The 25,333-nt window shown below is 43.1% G+C and overlaps 1 protein-coding gene across 4 annotated transcripts in view; it reads right to left on the reverse strand.

The window, feature by feature from the left end:
* Positions 1–1,050: 1,050 nt before the first annotated feature.
* Positions 1,051–25,333, reverse strand: part of RIOK1 (RIO kinase 1) — a 29,950-nt gene continuing 5,667 nt past the window's right edge. For 2 of the 4 annotated variants that reach the window (XM_073332097.2, XM_073332096.2), the window contains 14 exons: positions 25,055–25,124; positions 23,109–23,151; positions 22,248–22,340; positions 20,678–20,790; positions 20,470–20,550; positions 16,680–16,766; positions 15,865–16,002; positions 14,800–14,903; positions 11,459–11,565; positions 10,063–10,128; positions 8,514–8,633; positions 6,825–6,878; positions 5,517–5,672; positions 1,052–4,091 (listed from right to left, as the gene is read on the reverse strand). In XM_073332097.2, the coding sequence (XP_073188198.1) occupies positions 3,981–4,091; positions 5,517–5,672; positions 6,825–6,878; positions 8,514–8,633; positions 10,063–10,128; positions 11,459–11,565; positions 14,800–14,903; positions 15,865–16,002; positions 16,680–16,766; positions 20,470–20,550; positions 20,678–20,790; positions 22,248–22,340; positions 23,109–23,151; positions 25,055–25,124 (1,343 nt within the window). In that variant the 3' untranslated portion in view covers positions 1,052–3,980. Of the gene's footprint in view, positions 4,092–5,516; positions 5,673–6,824; positions 6,879–8,513; positions 8,634–10,062; positions 10,129–11,458; positions 11,566–14,799; positions 14,904–15,864; positions 16,003–16,679; positions 16,767–20,469; positions 20,551–20,677; positions 20,791–22,247; positions 22,341–23,108; positions 23,152–25,054; positions 25,125–25,333 lie in introns of all 4 variants that reach the window. The other 2 variants (XM_073332098.2, XM_078851630.1) reach the window with 2 other exon arrangements.

Genomic DNA, 25,333 nt, shown 5'->3' on the forward strand with positions numbered 1-25,333 from the left:
TTGAACACCAAGAGTTTTGGCCTATTTGAAATCCAGATCAAAACAAGCTTATTCTTAACAATGGGTCTGAACTTGCAGTCCTCATACACATCAAAGACCTCTGGAATATAATGTGTTTGACTTTCATAAAGGCTACAGGATCGAGCTCAATATTTTCACAAATGAATGCAATTAAGAAGTCCCTCCACTATTTAAAAAAAAAAATACCCCCAAAAAACCCACAAGAGAGTTGTCTTGCTTGAGTTTCCCAAAATGTAGGTGATATTCATTTTATGTCCAGCATATATTGAGAAAGAACTTGTACCTCCCTCTAGAGGAAGTAAAAATGATTTCCAATAAAGTTAAATAAAATGTGGAGCAGGACATTATACAGACACTAGGCCAGAGCTCTCTCTTTTCATCTAATGATGCTTTAACACACACGTTCTCAAATTGTGGTCCACGGACCACAGTGGTCCGAGAGCTTCATTCAGATGGTCTGTGGCTAGTTCCCTCTAAGGTGCGTGCCTGGGCAGCTGCACATGAGAGAATGAAGGGCCACCCACCTAATTAGTGGAGCCGGGCAGGCGTGTCTCCACTAATTAGGTGCCTGGACCCTGGAGACGATGCACATGTAAGGTGAGGTGGTGACCTTGGGGGGGAAATACAGGGTAGGTGGGAGGGGGAAGTGGGGTGAGAAGAGGGGATGGGGGAATTTGGGATGTGCTGGCCTGCGGCAGCCAGAGAAAGAGGCGACTTTTCCCAGCTCCAGGGTTGCGGGTGCCGGAGAGAGACGCCCCCTCCCTCCCAGCCTCAGCTTGGGGGCTGACACGGCGGGGGAGAGAGGGCACATCCATCGCATCACTGATATTAAAATATGAGTTGTGTGCTTTTATTTGTAGAACAAAAAAAGTTAATTATTAAGTTTTATATATATATATATATATATATATATATATATATATATATATATATATATATATATAACGCTTTTATCCAAAGCGCTTTACAATAGTTAGCTAATGGTCCAAACAACATTTGGAAAGATCATTAAGCTGAGACCTTCAGCAATTTTCAAGTGGCCCGCAAAAAAAAAAGTTTGAGAACCACTGCTTTAAAAGAAAGAAGAAACAAAACAAACAAACAAATAAAACTATCTGAGCTTTTAGAAAAAATGTTATACATTTATTAATTTTAACAAAGCAAAACACCCCAAGAACTTAACAGTACAGGGATCCTTTGTTTTATTTTTAAACTATATACTGAACTATTTATCATGGTATCAATTTTCTTTTAATCAATTACAAAAAAATAATTTAAGTACTTTATGAGCCCCCTGTCACTATTACATCTAAGCAACTAAGGGCCTGGTTCTTCCTTCCTTCCCATTTCTGAGCAGAGGGGAGTGAGACAAGTGGTGGGGGTGGAAGATCGGAGTGTGGACTCCCTAGCATGCTTCCCTTTTTTCTGTTACTATTAAATTCTCTCTGCAGCTGCCCTGTAAGGTCAGGCTCTGCTGATCAGGAATGGGCAGGGAAGGGGAAGTCAGCTGCACTCTGCACAGTATTTCACATCCACAATTTTGCATCCACAATCAATTTTTCAGGTACAAATTACTGAATTTCATTTCTACCTCCAATGCACCCACAAATCAGATAGTTAAGAGGTCCACCTCTACCCTTTGCACATGCATGTGAATGCATTCAGTTGACTGTGGCTGAAAAATTACAGGGCAGGCCAAGGGGTCTTGGAAAGTGTGGGCTCTTGCTTCTCAGAGACCGTATCTTGCAGTATCTTAGGTGTAACTCTTGAATACAGTGACTGATACAAGTACAACAGAGGCGTGTCAGAGCTAGTTTTGCATTCTTTCATCAAAATATTTCAGCGCAGCTAAAAACCTCCCCGTCAACATCTCCTTATGTGCAAAACTGGATTTACTGGCTTCACCATGGAGAACTCATCTGCACTTCTCCACCTTCCAAAGCTGCACAACAGTTACATAAACAGAGCGTACATCTAATGTGTGAGAGAAGCAGCATGCCAATACCTGGCCCAGTACCGTCTTTATAAATGAGCTGAATTTTGCAAGGCTTGACCAAAGAATACAAATATGTTGTTTAGAATTGCAGTATCAGAGCAATTGCCACACCACATCAGGCCATGTAAATCCAATATCCACTTCTCTCCAACAGTGGAGAGTGCTGGATTCCTACAAGTAGAGGAAGGTATTTAAAAAACCAACTAATGAACAACTAATATGCAACAACATGCCCACAGGGGAAAGTTTCTTAAGTCCAGTGCTTGGCTTACATCCTGAAGCATGGGGATAAAGCATCCCTTAATTTTTATCCTAGACAGTGTAACTGTGGATATTCATATTCTGCATGTTTAATCCTCTTGCATACTACTAAGCATTTTGGCCTACCTTTTCAGAAGTGACTAGTGATTTTGAGTGTCCCATGTGAGGTGCCTTAGAGGGGTCTGATTTTCAGAGGACAGGTGCTCAGCAATTTCTACATATCAGGTTCCTTTACAGTGTCTCAAGTTAAGTACCCAAAATCACTAGTGTCACTTTGACCCAGAGAAGCAAGGGCCTAAATTTTCTAATGGGAGTAGGAGCGGAGGGCACTCAGCACCTTGGAGATCAAGCTCTGGATGGTAAAAATAATACCAGTTTTAAGACCTGATCAAATGTCAAACCAATGTGATGATCATGATCTTATTCATACATAGTGAAATGAAATATGGCTGCTTTTTCATTTTAATTGTTAGCATTATCTACTGATTAAAAACAGTACATAGCACCCTTGTTAGAACCAACCACTTATATCTGTGCTATTCCTTTAGCCATTGGGGAGAACAAAAGCAGCTTATAATTAAATAAGCATCATAGTGAAGCTTTTTAGATTTATACTGTTTACTAGAATCTGAATAAAACCCATTTCAGAAGTATGCCAGTCACGAAACATTATGCTTATATTCTGAAATATATTCCAGACAACAATATAACAAAGTTCTGCTTGCATAAGCGGCTCCAAAGCCATAATGATTTGAAGCTGCAGTCTTATGTGATGACCTCAGTACACATGTTCTCACTCAAAATGGAAACATCTGCATGTTAAATTTTACGACTGGAACACCCAATGAGCATTGAAACACAGAAGCAACAGGTATGGAACTCACACAGAAGAATTATTAGAAGCTTAACTACAATTACCACCTCTCAGCAGCTTGCAGCCAATTGACATCAACCGTATGAGAAGCATCGTAGATGGGGGAAAAGAGTTTTAAAGTGAAGCATTTCAACAGCTACACCAATATTTTCAAAACTTGGGTACCTCAAGTCAGGCACCTAAACCCATATTTAGGCACCTAAATCAGCGGCCTGATTTTCAGAGGTGCTGATCACTCATCGCTCCCATTGACTCCAGCGGGAATTGTAGTCAATTTAGGGAATTTAGCGCCTCTCAAAAAAAAAAAAAAATCACTCATGTTCAGTCCTACTTCCATGGCAGCCGATGGCAGTTTTGCCACTGATGTTCCGTGAGAGCAGGTGCTTAAATGTGCACCTACATAAGGACTTGCGCACCTGTATTTCCCCATGTGAAAACACTGACCACGATAAAGTATAACTCAACGTCCATGCTGCTGTTGGGGTTTTCCTTTGTTTTTTAAAGAGAGAAACAAGTATGTGCTTCTCTTTTTTCTGTGTTGGACGAAAATCATAAAAAGCGCCTTCTTCTTGGCAGTCCAAGAAGTGGGAGAATGGCCACCTACGTTGAGGGCTAAAGGCTTTGCACATTTTTACACAGGCACACGAGTCAATCTTCTCCAACAAAAAAGCAATGGTATATGCTGCATCCAGCCAATCACAAGATTGGTAACAAGCCACCATCACGGTGAAATCTATATTTACATAAATAGAATATTTTGTAGCGAAAATAACTGATGGAGACCAATAGTAAGCAACAGCTAACCCTGCCCCCAAGATCAAAGCCACGTTATTTGCCTTTTTTCATTTTTGCTGTCTTCTCTTTTCGCTTCTTTACGTGCTTTGGGATTTTGTTTTTTCTCTTCTCTCTTTGGGCTTCTTTAACCATCTTTTTCCTTTCCTATAAAAAGTGAACAACACTTCATTTACAAGAATGATCCAGAACGATTGTGAGCAGGTTCCTAACACGTGATATGTTACTGTTAGAAAAGGTGGAGGACAGAAGTTAAGCAATTTTGGCCCAGGCTTTGAAATGCTGTATTAGGAAATTAAATGAACTCCACATTTCTAGAGATGAGACTGAGCCACAAAATCCAGTTTCCAAATTTCAGAGGCGTTTGAAGCCAGGAAGTTATGGTGGGAGCAACTGCCGAACATAGCAGATTACAAAGGGGATGAGAACTCATACTATTTAATTTGTAAACTACACTCAACACAAATTGTAATAGGAATCTGATGCATGGCTTTCCAATATCCGGGCTGGACTACTGCAATGAACACTTTCATGGACTGCCAAGAGAGACCAATCCATCGTCTGCAAGGAGTTCAGAACGCAGCAACTTGATCATCATCAGAGCTGAAGGGAGGGGATTCGATACCACAACACTATGCAGCAATTTAAGTCAGATGGTGAATGCTATTTTATCTCACTGAAACAGCAGGTGCAATTTAGCTAAACAGAATACAATTCAAACTGGGATCTGACCAATACAATGCGATTAAGTAACATCCCATCCTACAAAAGAGAACAAGGAATGATGGTCAGAAGTGGCCAAGCACTCTCCATTTTACAATCCTAGCCCCAAGAATTTCACCACGGCACAGCCATTGTAGTTCAGATCTTTAGGCTCAATTTTAATTATCTCATCTTCGATGACACTTTAATCCTTTTGAACTGCACAGAGTTTTCCTTTCATGCAGCGCCTGGAATGCTGCTGAACGGTAGGGACACTCTGTGAAATTCACTAAGGTCTCTGACCCACTGGAGTGGATCTACTGTGCAGGGTTCAGAAAGCCACAGAGCTGACACTCAGGAAGATTCTATACCTAGTCCTCAGGCAGAGCTGGGCTTCACACCCCAGCTCTACATAAACCCCTATGGATGCAGCCGGAGCCATAGCCACTGGGTCCACAATTATATAAAGTGGGCAAAGGTCACGGCCCCTCTTCCAGCCCAAGAGCTAGAAAACACGCTGTAGAATTGTGCTGTGCCCTGTTCACATCGGATTCTGTTCCCCACATCTCAGGTGGAGTTCCCCACACAAAGCTTATGTATTCTGGCTTGGAGGTGAGTGGGTAAGTGTAGGTTAAATGTTACTCTATAGAAATTACATTAGCAAAACCCAAGAGAGCACTTCAAACAACACTTCATTGGGGACATTAAATCTCTGCTCTCATTTCTCTTAATTAAAATACTTAAAAGAATAAATTAAAAGCGTTTTTGTTCTCACTGAGCAGTAGATATGTCGAAAAATAGATATATTTGTCACTTGAGTAGTTCCCTGGAGCAGAGAGGGGAAAGTGTATGACTTCCTGGCCAACTAACCTTTTTGTCCATGTCAGCATCAGTCGGTTGATCTTTGGCATGCAGTGGCTCTCCCTGTTCTTTACAGCCTGAGTCTGAGTCAGAGTCATCAGAACTGCCCCCATCTTCTGAATCTGATTCCATCTCCTCTTCTTTTTTTTCAAGGAGTGCAGGGACCTAAAGGAAACACAGAAGGATTTTGTCCATAACCAAAAGTCAGTGGAACATTTAAAAAAAAAAAAAAAAAAGACGTAGCATTTAAGTGGTAGAGCCTCCTAGAAAGAAAGCCTTCAGCTAATTTGTGTTTATCCACTTCTTCACAATCAATGTGCCTCTCGACACTGGTATTAAAATTACAAAAAAGAGAATGAAACAAAATTAATCCACGTTAAAAACAAAGGGTACAGTAAACAATGGAAATACAGCTTGTTGGGGACTTGCTTACAAAACAGTTGCACCGCTACCTCACCACCACACAGAGTTGAAGTACTATTCAGGTCTGTGGTGTACAGCAGACCTTGGTTTTTTTAAAGAATCATACCAAAGCCAGTTTTAGCGGTGACCCACATGGGCTCTAGCAGTTAACAGTCAGGCATCTACAATGCAAAAGAGCCCTGTACTTTAATCATACTGGGGAACAAACGTGTTATAACCCGGTCGCTTGACATGGTTATATGTGCACTGTAGACGGGGTCTGCCTAGTGCTGTTTAACTAAGCATGGTTTCCAAAAGAGGAAAAACCCAACCTGGCTCCTACTGTAGCAGGATATCTGCAATCACTTACAGACTGGATAAACATGCTGTACTAATCAGTGTGTTTTTAAAGTACTGCATTGCAACATTTCCATTAGTTAGTACAATGCCCTATTCTGCATAAATGCTCTATGTACAACAATTACAGCACAAGTCACACAAAACATAACACTTGTGAAAATGTAGCATTCTATATAAAGTTTTCTGCACTGGGAAATCTCCCCCCCCCTTCCTAAATGTAGATCTGGCCATATGTTGTATCTTCCTATACTGACCATCTGGTGGCTCCTTGAGTATTTTTGTTCCTGAGTTACTCCAGCACTGGCTGAGTAATGCAAAGTAATTCCATATACTGCAGCACATGGTATGCAAGTACACAGTGGTGTAAAGATGCAATCTTAGCCCCTGATCTTGCAACTGCCTCTGTGCTGGAAGAACCTGCAGTCAGAACCTTCTGAAATCAGGGGGCTGCCTGCATGGAACCAAATGTAAGACCGGGCCTCATTTAATACTTCTCAGGCACCTTTATGAACAATGAAATTCACTGTAGAAGAAAAACTTAACAGGCCATCTTACCTTCTGAACACCTGACAAGTCCTTCTTCAGTCCTGTCACTGTCTGGTAGAGAATCTATACACCGGGATAAATGAAAATCAATTACCCAAAAACATCTAGCTGCAAAACTATCATTTTCAACCTGCCAACCAGAGAAAACAGGTGGCTGACTGTACCAGATATGCCTGTTTTCCAGTCCCACCCACAGAGCTCTCTGCACACAGACGGTAGATTCTGCACATCAGGTTTTAGAAACTAGAGATTCCCTAGGCCTGACCTTCACTTTTTGAGATCAGAGTCTGTTCCCTGTGAATCTTTCGTATGGAGAAACTTCACAACATGTACACGGAAGAGCTGAGAGGGAGAAGGCACAGCTCTCTCCTGTAAAGCCTTAGAAGGGTTTGTCTTTTTATCAGCTCACTAGCACCATCATATATACGGCAGTAGTGTACAAATGTGTTAGACACTGCACAAACACACAGACAGACAGAACCCCACCCCACAGAGTTCGCAGTCTACAATGACAAAACAGAAGAAGGGTGGGGGACAGAGAGATGCCGCCCTTATAGACTACGCTGTCTATATTTTGCAAGCAATCTGGTGATTTGGCTTTTTCTTCGCACTACCCAGAATGGGAAGATCATCTAGAAAAGGGACAAATAATACTGTTTCAACGCATGTACACAGCCAATATGCTACAATGCACTGATGGCACTTTTTAAAAACAAAAAACCCCACAAAGGGAATATTGTGATTGACTTCTTTACTTAAATCATCTCCCTAATTTTCACGTATTAGAATCTTCAGCTATCCAGGTGTTTTTAATTATGTTCTTTTGTCACTCGAGAGGGGATCTGTTTGGAAAGCCTTGTTTTTCTGAGCTAGAATCTGCAACTGTGCATAACATAGGTTTTAAGCACTCAGTCTCTACATTTTGTAACATGTCAGTAAATTGACTTCTCAGACCTTGAGCAAGATCTGCACTATTCATGGAGTAACAGAGGCATCTAACAAGGGCCTGATGGTGAGTGGTATGTGTATACAGGTAGCACAGAAGCTCTGTTATACAGCTCTACTGAAGTAAGGTTGATGGATGAGCACCTGCCTATAGTAGAGTTTTAGCTTTACTCTGGAAAATTGGAAAATATCTAGAGTTTCCAACAGGACAATGAATGATGGAAAAATAAAAGTTCAGTGATTCCTATTACTAGACTCCAGGCACTATCTTATGTATTTCCACCTTACGCTTCTAGGCAAGCGCAAAAAATAATATAAAATTAGTTTCAAAGGGATGTGGCAGCATTTTAATTCTGTAAAAACAAGTCAGAGGTGAGATCCCTGGGCTGAGATATAACTAAGATCAATGAATTTACACCAGAGATTAATTTGGTCTTTCCCCCCACAATATATGAAGTTTAGTCCATACATAGCTGAAACTGAATGTCAAGTTGATTTGACAGCTACTGCACATCCACTCAGAAAGAGAATGTGATTGTTTGCAACTGATCCCTGACATGCTAGTGTGTCTTTTGAATACATTCATTCTTGACGTTTTTGATGGTATATTGCTATAGAACCAGGATTCACCAATACTTCAAAACAAACCCCATTGGTGGTTCTTCCACGAGAATCCACAGCTAATGGTACCGCCCTGGATTGTCTCTCTCTGCCAACTCAAGTTGTTTGTAATGTTTTGGGAAGTCTACTTACATTATCCTGCTGCACGTTTAATGCCATGTCCTCTTCCTTCAATTTCATCATGACATCTACATCCCTCTCGTAGTTTTTAACTTCGGTCAGGGTTCGAGGGATGTAAGCTTTCTTAAATACCTAACAGAGTGAAATGAAACAACATGCAAATTGATTTACGTCTAGTCCTGATTATAGGCTTCTTCCTTGGGAATCATCCTGATGGGTGTCTGTGATCAGACAACACCCATAATTTAGAGATCCCACCTCACTGTCTTTGGCCAGCAGCAGATTGTCTCTTCGTTGTGGTGGGTCCTACACTATGGAACTCACCCATAACAACATCTTAAGATTTTATAATTAAGGTCTTGATAGCATGATAGCTATTGGCCTCCTTACAACCACCTCCATACATTGCCCCGTCCTCACCATTAATTTGTTTGAATATTAAGGGGTTTATTTAAAATGTCACACAGGAAGTTTGTGGCAGAGTAGGGAATTGAAACCCATTGATGTCCCGAGTCCCAGGTCAGTGCCTTAACTACTAGATCACCCTTCCTCTCACAGTACAGGTCCACTTAAATTATATATAAACAAAAACTTCATATAAATTACAATAGTGGATCTCCTTACACAAGATCAGCTTACAACAATATAAAATATGTAACAAGGTTCGGCCCTCTCCTCTGAGGTGCTGAGCACCCACTGAATTCAACAACACAGATGGACATACATGAAGTTCTATTGCCTTCAGTGGGAGCTGAGGGTGCTCAGGACCTCACAGAAGGCACTGTGCACCTCACGGACTGGGCCTTTGGTTTATAAACACACCAGCAGTTAGCTAAGGGACAAAGAGTGACCTGTTTTAAAAGTTCTTATCTGGTACAAAATGCCCCTCAATATACTAAATTCAGGTTTTATTGCAATCCATCACTTTGCTGCTGACAAGTTAAAAGAATCAAATCAAGACAGTGATTTTGTCTTATGCTCCCATGCTAAACAATACTGTCAGTGAACCACACATCCTCAACGATGCAAAGAAAACAGACCTATGTTGGCTACTGCTGCATCAGAAATAAGCAGAAAGAAACATTACCATAATTAGAAGACCCAAATCAGAATCTTGGAGAGGGAGCTGGAATTGTTTTTCAGTCAATATGAACAACCGGGGGCAAAAACTATTCACATCTTAACACTGTATGAATCCTCATTTTAGCACATTATTCTTTCAGCCATATTTGCAGAAGCTCAAAGATTTCCCCTTCGTTGCTAGCTGGGTCCCTTGTAATGTCTAAGTTCAAGACCAGTTATAGCCAAGCATGTTGGTCTAGAAAACATCCTAATGACACAGGTGATGCTGACCAGAGATTGCAAAGAAGATATCATGAGAAGTGTTTAGATATCATTTAAAGAACCATTTACTATCTGAAAGCCTCTCCACTTAGCTCAGGATGTATCAGTGTATTAAATGTAACATTCTGTGGATCAGGGTATCAAAGAGAACATTTCAAAAAGTCTTCAAAAGGGATACTGCAAAGATTCCCTCCTGGCAGAGGAAAAAGATCCTCACCTCCTCATCCACGTTATCTTGACTGGACCTTTCTTCCTCTGTTCTTTGGGTTGCAATTTCCATCACCTACAGCAATATGAAATGCAATACAAAATCATCACTCTTCACAATCCAGTCCCTCATCTAGCTGTTCCTACCTATATTTCCCCACCTCCACTCCATTTGCTGGGAAACTGTTCTCTCTCGCTCATGTAAAACACTCCAGCTTTTCATACCACAATGCCTTTAGTGACCCCTAACGGTGCTGAACACTTCTGCAGGGCACACCCACTTAAATCCCGCTCCTGGCTACTGATCTACTTAATGAGAGCAAAAAAAAAACTTTCCCTCCACTCCTGCCAATCCAAACACAGAGCCAAATAATGGCTGTTCCTACACCAGTGTGGGATAACAGGGCACAGGGAGCCTCTGTCTGCTGCTCATGCTCTCACACCGGAGGTTGCCACACTCTGCAGATGCAGAGTTGCTGCCAGCAGCACTGAATAGCCAGAGGAGCATGCATGAGCAAGATGGGAGTATTATAGCCACGTCCTACTCCCTCCAGCCCAGTGTACCGGCGAATACCGAAAAGCTGTGCAAGTGTTTATGGGCTGCTTGGAAGCACTTGCCCACTACCCAGCGTTCCAGGTTGGGGCAGGAATGATGTCTCCCGTCACCCCATTCCCAACATGGCTGAGGTCAGGATACGGGAGTCTTAATTTGATCCTTCACCATCGTTGTTGCTTTGACTACCCGAGCTGGGATTTATGGCAACAGCTAATTGGTAAAGGAGAATGCAACGTGGTTGCTGGGGCTGATGACACACCGAAGGGACTGCTAGAGCTAGGGGGCTGGAAAGTGATCATCTATTCACTAGCATCCCAAGGAGCAACAACTGAATCCCAGCTGACTTTAAACGCACCCCTGCTTGAGTCAGAACAAGACTCAACAGACACAGAGGGAACGGGAAGAGAGCAGTGGTGGATAACTGAGACCAGCCTGAAGTATTCCAGGTGTGGGGCCTAGAGCCAGCATACCCCCCTCCTCCTAGAATAGGCAGGTTCCTTTCATCTTCTGGACCAATCAGCATTTAGCTGGTGATGCTGGGTATTTTAGGGTGGAGCGTAAGCCTCCCTCATTCCACTCAAACCCATTTACCCCCAAGTCCACCTCACTCGTCCCGCTCATACGCCCCACCCCACACAAACATGGCAGGGAGGTGTGGATAAGTTCCCACGGCTTACATGTATTGATGTTAAAACATTTCTATATTTTTTTTTAAATTGCTGCCTCATTATACAATGCACAATCTTTACTGCAGAAGCATCGTTGTGGGATAAACAGGACAGATGAGCTTGAACCAGATCTTATTTTACTCCGTAAATCTTCTTACATAAGCAGGAACTTCAAGTCTGACCTTTGAGAGATAAGCATCCAAGTTGTTGCTTGTGATAGAAGGATCTGTAATAAACTCAAAGAGCTCTCTGACAGTCATCACCGCAACACTGTACTTCCAGAAAAAGTCTGCCAGAAAGCAGGGAAAAAAAAACAAAGATAGCATGATTCAAGTTCACTTTATGCTTCTACACCACTGAAGTGATAGTAAATACAGAATAATGGTTCTATGAATTGAGGAACTTCCCTACAAGGTTTGCAGAATCCCACCAGGTGTGGTTATCAGAAAACTCTTGGTCACCCAAAGCCCAAGTTGCCCACCTTTCAGATACAACAAATGCTGAATGAAGCACGCAAATTCAAAGCCCAATCCCTGTTCCTATTGAAGTTAAGGGCAAAAGTCCAATAGACTTCAGTGAAAGCCAAATGCGACCAGGAAACAAGCGAAAAGCAGGAGGGTGGAAGGGAAGGCTTCATAAAGGATCAAGCAGTTGCAGTACATTGAGATTAAACTTTGCAGATGTCAACCAGTTAAATTTGCAGTTCTGGAATTTCTACAGATGAGAATCAAAGGTGTGCCCTGAGGTACAGTTAAGATCTATTTAAATTTCATTCATAGGGGGACAATATGGTGCACATCTTAGGCCAGGGGTTGGCAACCTTTCAGAAGCGGTGGGCCGAGTCTTCATTTATTCACTTTAATTTACGGTTTCGCGTGCCAGTAATACATTTTAACTTTTTTAGGTGGTCTCTCTCTGTAAGTCTATACATTATATAACTAAACAATTGTTGTATGTAAAGTAATCAAGGTTTTCAAAAAAGTTTAAGAAGCTTCATTTAAAATTAAATTAAAATGCTGATCTTACGCCTCCGGCCCGCTCAGCCCACTGCCAGCCTGGGGTTCCGTTCACCTAGGCCGGCAGGAGGCCGAGTGGGGCCCTGGCTGGCAAGGGGCCGGCAGCCAGAACCCCAGACTGGCAGTGGGCTGAGTGGAGCCAACAACCGGGACCCCAGGCCAGCAGTGGGCTGAGCGGCTCAACCCGCTGCCACTCAACTCACTGCCGGTTTGCGGTTCCATCCACCAGCTCCTGCCAGCCAGGGTCCCGGCTGCTGGCCCTGCTCAGCCCGCTGCTGGTCTGGGATCCCGGCCCTGCCCACATAGAGTGGGTACCTACCTTCTCCCTGGTTCTAGCCCATTCTCTTCCTCTCTCTCTGCACAGAGCGGAGGGTGGGAGTGCACTGAGCACAGGGCTGGGGGTGAAGGAGCAGGCTGGGGGTTGGGGTGTAGAGTCCGGCCAGGAACTAGAATGAGGGAAGGGGCTCAGGGTTGGGGCAAGAGGTTTGGGTGTGGAGTGCTTACCTGGCCAGCTCCCATTTGGTGCAAGGGGTGCAGGTGGGAATGTGTGTGTGGGGGGGTGGGTGGTTGCAGGAGCTCTCGTTTGGTGCTCAGGGTGGGGGTGGGAATGTGGGAGGTGCAAGAGTCAGGGCAGAGGGCTAGGGGCATGTGAGGTGGGTGCTGGAGTCAGGGCTGGGGTCATGGGGGAGTGCAGGGGTCAGGGCTGGGGTGTGTGTGAGGGGGTGCAGGGGTCAGAGCAGAGGGCTGGGGGTGTGGACCAGGGTCCTGAGGGTGCTCCCCAGCCCCCTGCCCAGAGCTGCTCAAGACATGGGGCTGGAGGGGATATGCCCTGATTCCACCCCCCTTCCCCAAGACCCCTTCCCCACCTCTTCTCCACCTCCTCCTGGAGCAGGGACTGCAAGGGCCATCAGCTGATTGCAGCAGGGAGGGAGGGGAGGAGGGGCAGGAACCCAGCATGGTGGGGGAGGGGGGAGCTTGCCTGCTCTGCAGCAGCAGCCGACAGGACCAAGCTTCAATGTGTGTGTGGGGGGGGGGGGGGGGCGCAGCGGCGGGTGTGTGTAGAAGAGCAGGCCGGGACGGGCAGGGTTTGTAATGGCACACTGTTGCCCACTGGGGTCCCGTCCGCCAGCCCCTCTGAGCCCACTGCCGGCCTGGGTTCGGCAGCTGGCTGAGCGAGGCCAGTGGCTGGGACACGGCAGGCAGTAGCGTGCCATTAAAAATCAGCTTGCATGCCATCTTTGGCACACATGCCATAGGTTGCCGACCCCTGTCTTAGGCTAACGGCCATTCTTTGATACTCACACCCAGCTGGCTTAAGATACCAATCCTAACTAAATCTGAAGGTTGACAGAGAAAATAAGGTTCCATATTCAAGTAAACACCAAAGGCACTCCATGGGATATTTAGCTCAATAGTCTCTAATGCTAATGTTCTCTGTGGATAAACCAACATAGCATCCCTGAGAAATGAATTAGAAAGACAGAACAAAAGGTAAGCCTGGAAGCAGCCCAGATGGCTCTCAGAGCCCAGGGACAGAACACATGGCATCTAAGATCACTGTCATGCTCATGGAGAAATACTCTTGCAAGTTCTATAGTAGACAAAGTAAATACCAGTGTGGAAGTGATAGAGCAGAGAACTGGGATGACAAAGAGCAGCCCAAGAAACTTCCAAAGTCACGTGGCACTTAGAGAAAGCAAGCTGAACAATGCAGAGAAGAAAAATTACAGGAGGAAATATTCACAAACCCATGGAACACAAGAGAGATAAGACATTACTAGTTCACTGGCTCTCAAGCAATATGTGACATCAAAATGTGAGTTCTGTTTTATGGATTTTTCCTTTTTTTTAAATAAAGATTTCAGTAAGGAAGACAATGTTTACAAAGAGACACCGATTTCTTTCCCCCCAGAGCAAAATGCAGACCAGAGTTGTCCATACCTCTGCTATGAAGACAATGATTTCAATATTTTTAAATAAAATACTGATTGAGGGTGCTCACTGCATCTTGCTGAACTAGATATAAAATATTAGTATAGTCCTTTAACAACAGATCACCAAGGGCCCCAAACCTGTAACCTGCTCTGCACAGGTGCAAGGACTAATGTGATCAAACCAAGAGTAACTTCTTGTTGACTAAGAAGTTCTGTACTTGATTTGTAATCACTGAACAAAACAGGTCTGTATGTTCTCTACTGTAACAGCAGGTAGATATTTCCTTTGTTGTAATATAAGAAATTGTGTGAACTCAGTTTTCCTTAGACTAGCCGAGAACATAAGCTCAGATGTAACTGAATTTGTGTGACCTACTCTACTTTGGCTGTACTTAGCGTAGCGTAGTTTGTTGGCTTCCTAACGAAACTTATACACATCCTAAGATGATGTGCATTTTAACTAACTCCATCCTGTTCTACATACAGTGTCAGTCTGAGGAATACAAGGAAGTACACAGTTAACCTTCCTAAAGGAATGAGCTGTTAGAAGGAGTTGAACTACTGCCCACTCACCATTGATATTGGCACAGTCCTTCCGCAGGAATTCTAATGCATGTGGGTGGTCATGCTCCACCGACTGAGACACATCAATGATGTACACCTCTCCACTGTGGTATCTAGAGATGCAGCAAGGGAAAAGCAGATTTTTTTTTAATTTTATTTTTTTAAATCCCACCGTTTGAGAAAATGATTCAAGTTTTGGGGGCCTGACACTAAAGTTTTGCTAGGGACACGTTCCATATAATAGCTGTTTTCAGTTATACTATTGCACGTTATTTGAGAGAACAATCCTGGTGAACACAACAAGCAATTTTAGAACAATGAATTAAAATAGCTTACTTGTTTATTCATCAGCTGATGAATAAACACCTCATTGAATAACCTATTCAGGGAAGTATTTTGCAAGCTAAATTATCTGAGAGAGATTTGGGATGAAATCTGTATAATAATCAGGTAAATTACAAAACAGAGATGAAAGGAAGATACTGCCCTCCCAAAGGAGCATATTAATACACCTCTACCCCAATATAACGCGACCTGATATAACATGAATTCGGATATAACGCGGTAAAGCAGCGCTCTGGGGGGCGGGGCTGCGCACTCCAGCGGATCAGCGCGTCAGCCTCCGACACGCTGCTCTGAGCGGCGAGTTAAGCGTGCCAGGCTGGGGCCGAGGGGTTGGATAAGGTGCAGGGGGTCTCGGGGGGCGGTCAGGGGACAGGGAGCGGGGGGGTTGGATGATTCAGAGGTTCTGGGGGCGGGGCGGTCAGGGGACGGGGGTGTTGGATAGGGCATGGGAGTTCTGGGGGGGCCTGTCTAGAGGCAGGGGTGTGGATAGCGGTCGGGGCAGTTGGATGGGTCGGGGGTTCTGAGGGGTCAGTCGGGGGCAGGAAGTGACTATGAATAATGGAAATGCTCGAGGCCAAAGCAAGTTCGATATAACGCGGTAAGATTTTTTGGCTCCCGAGGACCGTGTTATATCGGGGTAGAGGTGTACTGCATAGCTCTACATATGAGAGAAGCCACCAATGCCTACATTTTAGATGTTAAAATACAGAGCAAGGTTTAAAAACATACAGCATATTAAATTCACTGAGATCTGCATGAACAAGTTTGGCATCCTGGTACATTCTTCTCATGTACTGTATGATCTGTAGATACAACTCCCGGGCTTTTGAGTCAGATAACTGAGCGTTTTTCAACAGAGGAGCAGGCCTTGGATTTAAAAAAAACAACAAAAACCAGAATAAAGTCTCCCATTTTACACCAGCTGTATAGTCCCTTCACCACAACACTTGATCCCTTTTAATTCAGTAAATGGAAAGACCTCAGTGATTTACTCAAACACTTGACCAGCTCCACAGCTAATATAAATATTTATTGCGCCACTGTAGAAAGTGGAACTATGTTTTACACCAGCTGAAGAACTAGACCACAACATTATAAATATTAAATATTTACATTACAAAATGCTGAATTAACACTTGTGGGCATCGCTAATGAACTTTCCAACTAGAGCATTAACACATCACGACCTGAGCTTTGACGTTTATTTTAAATTTCTAGAACATATAATCCTCACCATCCGTATTCTATGAAGTATAAAAAGGCCCATGCAGATTCAGTTACAGAACTGAGGCCTTAATTTCTAGCTAATGCAGACTATTTGCTCATTCCTTGCATGGATAAGGCTTTGGAATCAGGCAGACTCTCTGCACCAGGAGCTGGGAGGGATCTTGATATTTTACATCTCATTTATACACCAGAGCAATGTACTCAATTAATCACCAGCCTCTGCCATCAACTAAGCAAATTCAACAGATTTTTTTTTTTAATTCACCTTTGTTCAAGTCTATCAATAAAGTTCTCATTGATTTTCTGAGGATACTTACATGTCATCTTTACCAATAAAACTCATGACAAGTACATGACTTCTTAGCATAATTGGCTCTGGGCAAGGTATTTGTGCTGTATTCAACCTGTAACATTACAACAAAAAACCCATAACTACCTATAAAAAATAAATGCAATCTATTATTATAATTTGTATTAGGGTAGTGCCGAGGGACACCAATTAAGTTTGGAACCCCTCTGTTGTAGGTGCTGTACAGAATAACAGACAAAGGGCTTACATTCTAAATATACAAAGAGAAGTATCATTATCCCCATTTTACAGATGGGAAATGGACACACAGAAGGAAGGTCTAAGGTTGAACAGGAAGTCTGTGGCAAACCTGAAAAGTGAGCCCACACCTCCTGAGTCCCAGTCTGGTGTCTTAATCATAAGACCATAAATCAGACATCCTGACAGTCCTGGGTTTTGCAGGACTGTCATGCTTTGACCCCCTAAGCCCTTTGTCCAGGTTTGAAGGGCAGTTTGGCCCGGCCCACTGTTTGAGAGGGCCCCCAAACTGAGTGGCACTGATTCTGCGTTAACCACTTGGAATGTGAGAAGGTATGTCATAAATGTCCAGTGTTGTCCACACTGTGGCAATACACACTATGGGGCTGTGAGTTCTGAAGCGCACTATCGTATTGCACACTAATTGGTCCATATAGACCCTGCTGCTTAGCACTAAAAGTTCCATAGCACACTTTAAACACAGCTACATTAAAGCACACTAGAGAACTTTTAGTGTGCACCAGTAGGATCTACATGGACCAATTAGTGTGCCACACATTGGTGTGCTTTAGAAATCACACCCCTGCAGTGCACTGCTACACCCTGTAGATATACCCTTAATTATATATATTTTTGTTAAGCTAAATTGCCCCATACACCCCACCTCCCACTATCCAGCTGCATCAGCCAGTCTGTCTCTCTGTTGCTGACCAAGTGTTTCATTCTTATCCCACCCTGCCCTCCCCAGACAGACAGATTCCTCCATTAGCAACAATTGGTCACGAGTTGTTGACATCACTGTGATTTTTTCCCCCACAAAAAGATGAAATAATAAAAGATTCCCTGAGATGGTGACTGTGTAACTGATACTCTGCAAAGGCAACGGTCTCCCCTGTCCCAGATGTCCTTTGCAGCTCCACTCTCTTCCCCGATGGAAGGGTGGGGATGTTAGGAGGGTCTGTGCAGTGGGGACCGACTTTACCCTGCAATAAAATGGCATTAACACTGCCCATTAGTGGAAAGCAATGCGCCCATCAGTCAGTGTTCTACCATAGAGTGTGATGCGTTTGGGTCAGCAAAGGTCACAGTTTTTCAACAGGGAATAAATAATACTTTGCACTTCTGGCTCCCCATCTACATGGGGAAACTGACCATGTTCTGACAACATTTTCAACGGTGGGTGTGGGACATAAGTGGATCCATTCCCCCAGCCAGGATCTGGGACACAGCAGCTGTTTGAGAGGGCAGGGCATGAGGAGGACTCCTGTATCCAGCTGAGAAGGCAGAGGGCGTGGAATGGAATCCCAGAGCTGGGGCTTGGGCAGGACGAGGAGTAAGGACCCCAAGGCACCACACCAAGAAGTGCAAGGAAGGAGGACCCCAAGATACTGTGCCATGGCATCATGCCAAGGAGGAAGAGGGGACTTGAAGAGGAAGAACGATCAGCATGCAAGCAAAGCCTTACAATTATTCCCTGTCATGGCTGTCACAGGTTGAGAGAGGGGATAATAAAGCTCCCTTGTGTGTGTGTGTTGGAGGGCTGTCTCCTGTGGGTTGATCCCCAGTCCTGGGAGGTACATTGGTGCAGTGGCTGGAATGCTCTGCTGTTTCACTCCTGAAACAGACAGCACTAAAGACTCCCACCCTCTATCGCGGCTTTGTGAGTGACACTATGAGTCATGGGGGATTATATGGGAGATCAGGTTCCAAACATCTTGTTCCTCCATAACTGAGGACCGGATCTGAGGCAGATTAAAATCAGAGCCCACCTTTTGTACCTGTGGGGGTACCTGGGACAAGCAGGAGCTCAACAGAACAGCTACCATCAAATGATCCACCCCCAGCTGGCACCGGTTTATTGGCTAGCTCTCTAGCTTGCCTGATTCCCTCCTCCCTGAGACCCCACTACACACGCAGAAACCACTGATCCTAGTGGAAGGAGGCCACGTCGTCATCTCTCCTTGAATTTCAGCAGGTTTCACATTGTGCAGGTGTGGAAATGCTGGAGATTTAGATCCATGTCCCTCATCACCAGGGTTTTTCAAAGATACGTGAGTGAGGAGAACAAGGCCTATTGAAAAGCTAATGAGACTTTTGCTCCTAACTCACTTAGACACTTTTCAAAAATCCCACACGAAATCTAGTGGGAAGACAGTGGGTCTGTAAAAGGAAGCAGTGACTGATGCCTCCCCGGGGAGGGCAGGGTGCCAGAATCACTCAAAAGAGTAATTGTTTGACCCTTGCTGGAGAATCACCCAAGACACTGACAATATCTCCTGTGATCACCTTGTTTCTCACCCTACTGTACTGGGGAAGGTTTTAACCAAACAGCCTTGGCAACACCCAGAGTCTTCAGATTCCCTGGCTCCCAGGCAGTCTGGTTTCTGCCCTGTTTATGGGACAGGCACTGGTCTTCATTGATGTCAACATGGTGATGAACAACAATCACATCCGTGCTGATTCTTTTGAGGCCTGACCCAAAACCCATTAAAACCAACAGAAGTCTTTCCATTCATCTTCACAGGCTTTGGATCAGACCCTTAAATGCATCAGCGCCTCTGATCCCAGTGACCATGAGGGGCTCACACTTCTGCAGACCCTGGCAAGGATAAACAGTCATCCTGCAGCATCTCTGCTCTTTCCTCTCCTAGAGGGCCAGACTGCAGTGATAAACAATTGCTCCTCTGCCCTGAGGGATCTCTTGTGTGAAATGCAAAAAAACATGGTTCTGCCACCTCTCCTGTTCACCGTGTTTGTGAGGGAACGAGGTGACATACTGAGCTCTGTAGCGATGTTACTGCCTGCCCGTCACTTAAAAACATCACAATAGGGTTGTGCATTAAAAACAGGTTTGTTTGGGGAAATGCAATTTAGGGCTTTCCATCAAAGTCTAACTAATAGGTGGCTACAGTATGAATGAGCTAGTCACAGCATGACAGAAAGACAGGGTGGATTTCAAAGCTTAATGTCACGTCCCAGATTCTGATTGTCCGATTCCATTGGAAATCTCGTCTGAATAAGGACTGCAGGATTTGGCCCATCGTACAATCCATGCACACTAAGATGGGGAACTTAAGTGTAAATGGAAATATTTAGCCTAATATAGAAAAAGTAAAGTAATGTTTTAGGAACAGAGACAATACAACAGCTGGTGCGATGTAGACCCTGATCCTGCATGGACAGTGGACGGGGGGATAGCGGTGTTTGTGTGGAGACTGCTCAGATCACTGAGGCTGTGCGTGGGTGCGGCAGTCTGCCCAAGTGCTGTTAATGCAGAAGAAACACCTTAGACACATCAGGCTGGGAATCTTGCTGCTTAGCAGTATTGGGGAAATCTTTTCAACGTTCCTTATTAACAGTGTATGAATGAACAACGCCCCCAAATAAGCAGGTGGGGAATTGGTGACAGCCCTGAAGGCCATGATATCTCATCCCACCAATTTTCCACACAGATACCACACAGGAGATACTGAGCAGTAGCCAGCACACACTTACATTCATTCCCACAAGCAATGGAATGCACAAGTCATGTCTGCACCAAAGTTAAACATAAAAATCACCTTATTAAATTCCTCATCTCTTTTTCTGCCCATGTCTTCACCATTTTCCTCGGGTTTCCTTTACAATATCCATGACGAAATCTTAAAAACAAGCACACCACAGAGACTTAAACATTTATAGAATATTTGTGACAAAAATTAAGAGCAATCTGTAGGTAAACGTACAGTTAGAGGTTTGCTGTCATTAAAGAAAAGAACTTCAACTCACCTGAATTCCCCACTCACATACTTATCCCGATCTTTAAACATCAAAATAGAGGTTTTATAAATCTTTATTGCTCTGTTCTCTCCATTCACTGTACTGGCATGATAGACATTAGCCTATAAGTGTGAAGGTAAGAGAAACAATATTAACGTTCTGGGAATAGTTTAAGTACTGAGACGTTTGCTCATGTATCAAATACTGTCAAGAACACCATTTTTTAGGAGAGAAATTAAACCTTTGGGCTTTGTCACAGGGTGGCTAACCCTTTAAAGGGAAATGGGTCTGAATCCCACCTATGACACAGCTAACTCTCCTTCACAGAGAGGTGACCCAATCAGGCCTCTGGTGTACAGAAGGGAGAGACTTTGGGTAAGGCAGAGATCTGAGCCTGTGCAGCTGCAGAAAGCAAGACAGCTCCTGCTGGAGACCCTGAGACCGCAGGGGAAGGTTGTTTGCACGCTTCCTGGTGGTATGTTCGGGCCTCCAAGCCCTGGAGAAAGGTGGGAAAACTGCACTCCAGCAGAAATGCCCTGGAGAAAGGACTGTTAAGATGGTTTTGTTCTGAATTACACTTGTTTTGACAGACTTTATTGCCAGCCCAAATAGAACTAAAGGAGTGTAATGGCGGGGTGGGAACTATGGGTAACTGTATAAGGACTTAATAAATTGGACCACAGAAGGGGAACCCTGTTTTTGAGTATCTTGGGACTGTGTGGAATTTTTTAAGGAGCCTTGAGAAGAGAGTAACTGAGGCTGGGGTGCTGCAGGGACACCCCAAGATATCAGGTGGTGGCAATGTTGTAAAATGCCTCAATCCTAGAGACCCCTGGACCCAACAGGGGTGGCCCCCACTGAAGTCAACAGGATTTCGCACAGGCCCAGGGATCCAACCACTGGGAATATTTTGCAGGATTGGGATCTAAAACCATACGAAGATGTTAGTATGCGTATAAAGCTCTAAAATGCATACATGCAGTAGAACTTCACAATAATGGCTGGGATGTCCATTACAGATAACTAGAGAGGAGCCTGATCCAAAGAGGTGCCAAGCACCCTCAACTCTCACTGATGCTCTGCACTCCTGAGTGTGGTCACGTTGACTTCAATGGAACTAACTGCATGAGTGAGGACTGTACGTATGATAAGCAGGAGTCTGCAGGGTCAGATCTTCAGAGCCAAATACTGGTTCCACTGAAGTCAATGGAGTTTTGCCTGTTACTTCAATGAGACCAGCCTTTGGCTGTGAGACTGAAACTAGCCTCTGTGCCAAGTCTCAGGATTAGGCCTACATACCACTCAAGTCCTCAAGACCGCTTATGGTCTAAGTGGAATTTAAATGGTGCTCCATATTTTGATTATTAAACAGAGTTCAGTAGCTTCACTATTGATATGCGATGAAATTCAAAGTAACTGATGTCTCACTTTACAGTAAATAAATTAACTTCTTGACAAACACAAGAAAATTAATTTAATGCTAGAGATAATAAATAATTACTATTTCCCTTTTAGCAGAGTCAACTTCCTTTCAGTTTGCAAAGAAAGTCTGTAGCATGCCAGTTGGAATGAAACTTACTTCTTTTCCTGTGCTGATGCAGCCATTTATCTCTGATATGACACCTCTAGTTAGCATCTTGAACAGGATCATTCGTGTTCTTGGATCCAATACCTCATGGGAAATTAGAAAAAAAAAAAAATAAGCAAAATCACTTTATCCAGTTTACTGAAAATATTATTAAACTAATCCATCTTGAATTGAAGAACCCACAGAACCACAGCATCTTAGTGGACCAAGCCATTCAAAATTCTATCTGGATAGTATTCTGTTTCTTCTATAATTTTGGAATTATCTTTAAAATATTGGAGGAAAACGTGTTTGTGACTTGTATGCAACTCCTAATCAGTGATTTATAATATCTGACATGCATCCTTAGGCTAATGCTAATAAAGGATTGATTTCCCATCCACAGTACCAAGAAAAAAAGTGCATTAGAACTCAGCTATCTTAAAATGTGCCAGGCATTCACAATAGCACATGGTGGTCCTTGTGGTATACAGGCCTTTAATGTATCATACTAGTTTTAGAAGCAAAAATGTGTGGATTAAAAAAAAAAGGACCATTTCATCTTTTCCACGGAAAATTTGAGTAAAGCTAAAATGAAATTCTATGCCTATCAACAAAATCCCAGTTGAATACAACAGCAAATCATAATATTCAGCACCACAATGTTCTCCAAACCAGCTGTGAAAGCAGACACAATTTCTATAAAGCAGTCTTGTTCAGAAAGACAAGAAAAAACATGGGATGAAACCCTGACCCACTGAAGTCAATGAACGTTTTGCCATTGACACCAACAAAGCTAGGATTTTACCTCTGGTTAGTGATTCAAATGAAAATAAGCCTTTTAACAAACAGTTTGATATATTTAAAACTTACTTGTTCCACTGTTGCTCTGTCTGATTTATCTTTGACTCGATACCTAGTGGAAATGAAAATATAACAGCATGACATGGTCTACTCAGGAAGAACATCCATAGCTCCGCCAATAATTTTTCCAGAATGAGTGCTCAAGAAGATAATTAGGCAAGGAAGGGAGAGAAAAGAGGAAGCATCATTACATTAAAATGGGATTCCTTTGCTGGCAAAGTACCAGCAGCGTTTTCTGCCTTATTGGCTAATCCCACAGCCACTGAAATTAATTATATTTGCCACCGGACTTCAAAGAAAGCAGGATCAAGACCTGGCAATGACTTTAGTGACTGTTCAGCAAATCATCCCATTTTATGGGGAAAATGTTAATTCCAAAATTTTCACCTCATACAAGTACTGTAGTACAATCTTTGTCATTAAAGTGCAACTTACAAACATAGATTTTTTTTTTTTGGTTACATAACTGCACTCAAAAACAAAACGGTGTAAAACTTCAGAGTCTACCGGTCCACTCAATCCTACTTCTTGTTCGTCCAATCGCTAAGACCAGCAAGTTTGTTTACATTTACAGGAGATAATGCTGCCCTCTTCTTATCTACAGCATCACCAGAAAGTGAGAACAGGCATGTGCATGGCACTTTTGTAGCCGGCATTGCAAAGTATTTACGTGCCAGATATGCTAAACATTCGTATGCCACTTCATGCTTTGGCCACCATTCCAGAGGACATGCTTCCATGCTGATGACGCTAGTTTAAAAAAAAAAAAAATGCATTAATTAAATTTTTGACTGAACTCTTTGAGGGGGAGAATTGTACGTCCCCTGCTCTGTTTTACCCACATTCTGCCATATATTTCATGTTATAGCAGACTTGGATGATGACCCAGCACATGTTGTTCATTTTAAGAACACTTGCATTGCAGATCTGACAAAAACACAAAGAAGGTACCAATGTGAGATTTCTAAAGATAGCTACAGCACTCAACCCAAGGTTTAAGAATCTGAAGTGCCTTCCAAAATCTGAGAGCGACGAGGTGTGGAGCATGTTTTCAGACGTCTTAAAAGAGCAACACTCCGATGCGGAAACTACAGAACCCGAATCACCAAAAAAGAAAATCAACCTTCTGCTGGTGGCATCTAACTCAGATAATGAAAATGAACATGTGTTGGTACACACTGCTTTGGATCATTATCGAGCAGAACCTGTCATCAGAATGGACGCATGTCCCCTGGAATGGTGGTTGAAGCACGAAGGGACATATGAATCTTTAGCGCATCTGGGACGTAAATATCTTGCAACACCGGCTACAACAGTGCCATAAGAACACCAGCTCTCTCTTTCAGGTGAGACTGTAAACAAGAAGTGGGCAGCATTATCTCCTGCAAATGTAAACAAACTTGTTTGTCTGAGCAATTGGCTGAACAAGAAGTAGGACCGAGTGGACTTGCAGGCTCTAAACTTTTACATTGTTTTATTTTTGAATGCAGGTTTTTTGTACCTAAGTCTACATTTGTAAGTTCAACTTTCATGATAAAGAGATTGCACTATAGTACTTGGGGTTTGTTTTTTTGCTTTGTTTTTTACAGTGCAAATACTTGTAATAAAAAAATATAAAGGGAGCACTGTACACTTTGTATTCTGTGTTGTAACTGAAATATATTTTAAAATGTAGAAAACATCCAAAAATATTTAAATAAATTATATTCTATTGTTTAACAGTGCGATTAATCGCAATTATTTTTTTTTAATCGCAAGATTAATCATGATGAATTTTTTTAATCCCTGGACAGCTCAATCCAAAATACAACCAGCACACAGAACGTTTACTAAAGTTCTCTAATTTCTAGTTTATTCAGCATCATAGATCAAGTTGCAGCTCATAGTAGAAAACAATTTGAGGGCATAAGAGTTTTCAATAAATCAACAGAAGTACAGCCACCCAAAGTACTTACATATCTGCTTCCTTTTGCCTAGACTTTTCTGTGACTTTGTTTATAACAGAGTCAGCAAGATTCAACCTATCTGAAAAATACATTAAAGAAAAAGACGTGACGATCAAAGCAGTTTTCCACACACAAAACTGCAGCTACATTTCTGCTGCCAGTAGACATATCACACACATTCAAGGCACATAAAGAAATACTTGTAACAAGATGATCAGGTTTTCAAAACATGTGCACTAATAGTAGCATTCTCCTCTATGGGTCTGAGGCCCACTCCAGGATTATAGA

Source organism: Lepidochelys kempii, chromosome 2 (genome assembly GCF_965140285.1).
Source record: "Lepidochelys kempii isolate rLepKem1 chromosome 2, rLepKem1.hap1, whole genome shotgun sequence".
Taxonomy (NCBI): Eukaryota; Metazoa; Chordata; order Testudines; family Cheloniidae; genus Lepidochelys; species Lepidochelys kempii.